The sequence below is a fragment of the Gossypium hirsutum genome, chromosome D12, assembly GCF_007990345.1.
Source record: "Gossypium hirsutum isolate 1008001.06 chromosome D12, Gossypium_hirsutum_v2.1, whole genome shotgun sequence".
Lineage (NCBI taxonomy): Eukaryota > Viridiplantae > Streptophyta > Magnoliopsida > Malvales > Malvaceae > Gossypium > Gossypium hirsutum.
In genome coordinates this window covers 47,710,070-47,716,196 of record NC_053448.1, presented here as the reverse complement: position 1 = coordinate 47,716,196, position 6,127 = coordinate 47,710,070, and the positions used below count along the sequence as shown (strand labels likewise).

The following is a 6,127-nucleotide window of genomic DNA, read 5'->3' as shown; positions in this document are numbered from 1 at the left end:
ATCTTAAATGCTGTTAAGACAATGGCGTCTATGAAAGCTCCTAGTCCTAATGGTTTTCCTACGCTATTTTTTTAAACTTATTGGCACATAGTGGGATATGATGTGGGAACTTTTTGCCTCAAGGTGTTCAATGGAGGTATGTTTTTAGATGATATTAGTTGTACTCACATTGTTTTGATTCTAAAGAATTCAAACCCGAATAGTATGAAGTATTTTCGCCCCATTAGTTTATACTTAGTTTTGTATAAGATTATCTCCAAAGTTGTGGTTAACCGATTTCAAAAGGTGCTTAATTGGTGTATTAATGAAGCACAAGGCTCTTTTGTCCTTGGTAGATTAATCACAAATAATGTTCTGCTTGCTTATGAAATTCTTAAGGTTCTTAAGAGGGAAAGATATAGGAAAAAGGGCCAGTTCGCACTCAAGTTAGATATAAGCGAAGCTTATAATAGGGTGGGATGAGGTTTCTTGAAACAGATACTTTTGACGATGGGTTTTGCAGAAGGTTGGGTGGACTTTAATTATAAATACGTAAGTACTGTTTCCTATTCTTTAATCATAAATGGAGAAGTGGGTAATAAGTTTTCCCCGAGAAGGGGACTTCGTTAAAGGGGATCCGTTAATCCTATATTTGTTCCTGATTTGCAATGAGGGGCTTTCTTCCTTGATGTGTATGACCGTTGCCGGAGTCGAGCACGAGGCATTACTTAACTTATCTTACTAATTCGGAGCATAAAAACTTGGTTTGAAAATTAATTTCGCTATTTACAGCAAGTCTGTCCAATCGCGCAGCAGTTACTAAATTAATTATAACTCGAGCTAAGGGACTCGAAATTTAATTCCGTAAATTTTACCTGAAACTAGACTCATATATCTTCCTACCATAAAATTTTCAAAATTTTTAGTTTAGCCAATTAGTACATTTTATTAGTTAAAGTCTCCCATGTTTCACCACCTGACTGTTCTGACCTCTTGCCACTAAAAATAATTTTTCTCACTGTAAGATTTTCATATAAAGTTATTACTTGTTTCTACAGAAAATAGACTCAATAAGGAATCTAGACATATAAACTAGAACTCTTAACCATTTTTTTACAATTTTTAATGATTTTCTAAACTCAAAACAGGGGAGTCGAAAAACAGATCTGACCCTTTCTCATTAAAATACACATATCTCAAAATATAAAATTCATTTTGTTAAAACGTTATTTTTATATGAAAATAGACTCAACAAACTTTAATTCCATATATCATTCACCCTCTAATTCATTTTATACCATCCTAGGTGATTTTTCAAATTCACGTCACTGTTGCTACCTGAATTCTGTTTCTTTGCAAAATTTTACCCTTTCATAACTTCCATACATAATTTATCACCTAGACCTTTATAACAACAAACATCTTCATCCTTGGCCATTTAAACAACCATTCATCATCAAATACTTACGCATCATTCTATAGCAAAATCATAATTACAAACATACAAAATAACTAAATCCCTATACATGTCATAACTCAAACGTGTTTCATCATAAAATACCGAGCAGTTGTGGTTGATAGTGTGGACGATCTCCGACTTCTTTAGGATCCTTGAAGTAGCTTGGCAATACTAAAAGAGAAAGAGAAATAAAAGAAGTAAGCAAAAAGCTTAGTAAATTTACTAGCAAATAAATAACAACATTTAACACAAATGATTATACTCAAATGTCAAGGTCTCTAGTTTACTCTTTAATTAATCTCATTCTCATTCTCTTGCTTGTTTACTTAGTTAACTCGTGATCATATCTTACTCTTCCATTTCTGAAACGTTGAGTATCATTTGATAATATAATAAGTTCTTAACTCTTATAACTTACCTGAGCTTGCCATTTACGCTTTTAACTGAACTTTCATGTACCTGATTCGTTTACTAGCCCGTTGAACCACATTGGAATAATAAGGATACTCGGGTATCTTTTGATCATAACATGCCAAAGCCATGTCCCAGACATGGTCTTACATGGGATGTTCTCATATCGGTGCCCATGCCATGTCCCAGACATGGTCTTACGGGGGACCTCTCATCTCGGTGCCAACGCCATGTCCCAGACATGGTCTTACATGGGACCTCTCATCTCGGTGCCAATGCCATGTCCCAGAATGGTCTTACATGGGACCTCTCATCTCGATGCCAACGCCATGTCCCAGACATGGTCTTACATGGGACCTCTTTACCCAAATGTCATGACATTCGTATCCAGTACCATCTTTATGTATCAACGGGACTATTAAATTTTAATTCTCTATCATTTCATGCTTGGATAATCATCAAACAAAATTCATGAAATAAATTCATAGTTGCTGGAAAATAGCAACATTAATAATAATTATTGAAATATTACATTTATTTACTGTAAACTTACCTCGGTACCAATATAGCCCAATTCACCAACTTAGTCTTCAACTTTATTCTTTCATTTGTCTAACCTCGAGTTTCGTTCTTCTTAATCTAAAATAGCAAATTTAACTCATTTAATACTCACATTTATCAAAACAGTCCTCGACTCTAACTTTTTCAAAATTACGATTTTGCCCCTAAACTTTTGCATAATTACATTTTTGCCCCAAAGTTTGGAAATTAAACTTCTTCCCTTATTCTTATGTTTTATGACATGCTGAACATTTTTCCCTTCTATGGCAACATCAAATTCCCACTCTAACATGTACTTAAGAACATTAGGTATTTTTACCGATTATGTCGTTTTACTCGTTTTCACTTAAAATCGCTTAGCAAAAGTTGTTTAACATAATTTCTAGCTTCATGTTCTATCATAAAACATCAAAATAAACACTTTTCACCTATGGGTATTTTTCCAAATATAAACCCTAGGTTAAATTATTGCTAGAATAAGCTAAATTAAGCTACCGGGATCTCAAAAACGTAAAGAACATTAAAAACGGGGCTTGGGATCACTTACTATGGAGCTTGGAAGCTTGAAAACCCTAACTATGGCTTCCCCCCTTACTGATTTCGTCCTAATGAAGAAGATGATGATTTTTGCCATCTTTTTCCTTTTTAATTCTTTTTATTACTAGATTACCAAATTGCCCCTAACTTAAAAATTTTCTATTTCACTTATCTCATGTCTATTTTTGTCTACCAAGTTACCAATGGTCTAATTACCATATAAGGACCTCCAATTTAAAGTTTCATAACAATTGGACACCTCTAACATGTAGAACTCAAATTTTACAGTTTTTACAATTTAGTCCTTTTGACTAAATTGAGTGCCCAAACGTCGAAATTTTCGAACGAAATTTTCACGAAATAATTTTGTAAAATCATAGACCATAAAAATATAAGAAAAATAAATTTTCCTCATCGGATTTGTGGTCCCGAAACCACTATTCCGACTAGGCCCAAAATCAGGGTGTTACATCGAAAGTGTTTGGTTAAGGGTGCAAAAATTTATAGGGTAGCCCCGGTGGTTTTTCACCTTTTATTTGCTGATGATTGTATACTCTTTAAGGGGGCTATAGTGAGGGAGGCTATGTATTTGAAAGGGATCCTTAAGGAGTATGAAAAGGCTTCAAGTTAGTGTGTTTGAATTATGACAAATTTTCCATATATTTTAGTTCAAATGTTGGTGAAGAAATGCAACAGGAAATTTCAAGAAGTTTGGGGTTCGGGTTTCTGCTGATCTTGAGAGATATCTGGGCTTATCAAATATGGTTAGCTGAAATAGAAAGAGAGCATTTCAGGGGCTAAAAGATAGGGTGCAAAGGCGTATTAACAATTGGTGTGTGAGACCATTGTCCCAAGGAGGAAAAGAAGTGTTTATTAAAAGTGTTCTTCAAGCTATCCCCACTTTTACGATGTCATGTTTCTTACTTCCAACCTCATTATGTAAAGAGTTAGAGCAAGTTATCTCTCGATTTTGGTGGCAAAAATTTGGGGGGAAATGAGGAATCCATTGGTGTGAATAGTCAAAACTGTGTACTTTAAAGGATTATGGAGGCATGAGTTTTCACAATCTTAGTCAATTTAATATTGCCCTACTTGCCAAGCAGAGATGGTGTTTAATTAATGATCAGAGTTCATTATTAGCCAGATCGTTGAAGGCAAATTATTTTTTGAACACAGATTTGTTGAGAGTTGGTTTAGGAGCTTACCATTTGTTTACCTGAAAAAGTATCTAGTCTATAAAGGGTTTGCTTCTGAAGGGTTTGGGTTGGCAAGTTGGTACAGGGACTAGTATTAACATCTGAGATGATATTTGGGTCTCTAGTTTGCAAACAAAAAAATTTTAGATGCCTAAGATTAATAGGCCTTACAGGACTTATTTAGAATTGATATTAGAGCAAGATAGAAGATGGAATATGGAGCTAATTACCAGTTGTTTTGATTCAGAGGAAGCAAGGAGAATCATTTGTATTCCTCTAGGCTTGCAGGTGTAGAAAGATGTAATGGTTTGGAGCATGGAATCCTCGGGCGTGTATATTGTTCGAAGTGGGTATAGGGTTCTACAGGGTGGTGATGAGCCAAATGCCAATGAGGAGGCGATTTGTTACAACAATTTTTACAAAAAAAAAATATGAAATTTCAAATTACCAGGAAATGTTAAAATTACAGTCTGGCAAATATTCCATAATCTAACCCCTAATAAGCATAATCTATACAATAGAAGGTTAGCATGTCCAAAATGCATAAGGGGTGTTGAAAGCCTGGAGCATGAAGTCTGTGACTGTCATTTTGCTCTGAGCTTTGGAACCTACTAGAGATCAAATGGGAGGGTGAGAGGGGGAACTTATGTTTTCAAAATTAGTTACAGAAACTGTTTAATGTTTCAACGAAGAATACCTGTAGATAGATTGTGCGTGCGATCTGGTTTCTCTGGTCAGCAAGGAATAAGTGGATACATGATCAATTATTCATCTCGACAAAACAAATGGTAAGTCAGATCTCGTCATATTTACTTGAGTTAAATGAGATTAAGGAAAGATTACTTGTTTCGAAGGTGGGGGTATGATGGGTGGAAACCGCCGAAGGCTCCTTTCTTGAAAATTAATTTTGATGCAGCTTTGAAGGCTCACTTCGCAAAATCATATTTGGGGTTAGTTATTAGAGATGACAGATCTAGAATAATTGGAAAAAAGGTCATTTTAAATGAATATGTATAGTTTATTTTCGCGGCTAAAGCCCTTGTATGCCTTCAGGCTCTCAAGTTGGGGGTAGAGATGGGGCTGAGAGATGTGGTTATTGAAGGTGACTCCTTAACAGTGATTAAGAAAGGTAAATCAAGTTCTATGGATAGATCGAAAATTGGGGTCTTTATTCAAGACATAAAATTTGAGCAGAGAAAGTTTAGGGAGGTCTGGTTTACCTTCGTTTCTCGATCAACAAATAGATCTGCTCACGCTCTTGCCCAAAAAGGATGGATAAGGGGAAAAAGTCTGAATCTGGGATGGCGAGATCTGGTGGCGATAGTGACTCTGGAGGCTCAATATAATCTTGTGAGAGGTGTTGAAGGAGAGGAAGGAGTTGTTGGATTATAGTTCTGGAACGATTTTCTGAGGTTGATGTGCAGGAAAAGGAAAATTGCATAAGGAAATGAAAGGATTCTACTTTGAGAGCGTAGATAAATGGAAAATTGATGTTTTCTAAGGGATAATGATGGAACGTTTCTACCTATTAGAGTTCCCCCGAGGGATTTTCACGTGATTTGATCAATGGATGTGAGCTCCTTTCTGTGTTGAGAGAATTAATTGTTTTTTATTGTTTTTTCCTTTAGTTTGTCAAACAGTTTTATGTATGCTTTTTCAAACTTTTTCTTTATGTTAATAAATATCCCGGTTAGAAATTATTCAAACAAAATTACAAGTAATTACACTCAAATTTAATTACGAGGTAGGTTTCCAAATACTACCTAAATATTTTTCTTTTCTTATACTTCAAATGGCTAAGAACTTAATATCTTTCAATGACAATCAACTCATTTTTTTTTGTTAGCTTGAGCTAATTGCCATAGATGAAGCAAATCAAAACTTTTTTTGGTGCTATTAGACTTGATTTTGATTGAATTGACGAAGTAAATACCTTCTTTTTTTTAAGGAATTGAATTAATTATTTTTTTGAAATCAAAACTAA

General features: G+C 34.8%; 1 protein-coding gene across 20 annotated transcripts; it reads right to left on the bottom strand.

Moving 5' to 3' along the window:
• Positions 1-1,134: 1,134 nt before the first annotated feature.
• On the bottom strand, positions 1,135-5,909 carry LOC107946247 (uncharacterized). 20 transcript variants are annotated; one of them, XR_005921723.1, is made up of 6 exons: positions 5,364-5,782; positions 4,987-5,072; positions 4,841-4,915; positions 4,374-4,751; positions 2,403-2,488; positions 1,337-1,609 (listed from the first exon to the last, which is right to left on the bottom strand). XR_005921723.1 is itself a non-coding variant. In XM_016880495.2 (3 exons), exons 1-3 carry the CDS (start codon positions 5,582-5,584, stop codon positions 1,582-1,584), a joined length of 282 nt encoding a protein of 93 aa, XP_016735984.1. In that variant the 5' UTR covers positions 5,585-5,765; the 3' UTR covers positions 1,337-1,581. The 20 variants fall into 20 exon arrangements, 3 of the variants coding, with proteins under 3 accessions (XP_016735984.1, XP_016735981.1, XP_016735982.1); XR_005921725.1 differs by having other exon boundaries at positions 4,374-4,754; positions 4,841-4,873; positions 5,364-5,771; XR_005921728.1 differs by having other exon boundaries at positions 4,841-4,873; positions 5,364-5,771.
• Between the last annotated feature and the right edge of the window lie 218 nt (positions 5,910-6,127).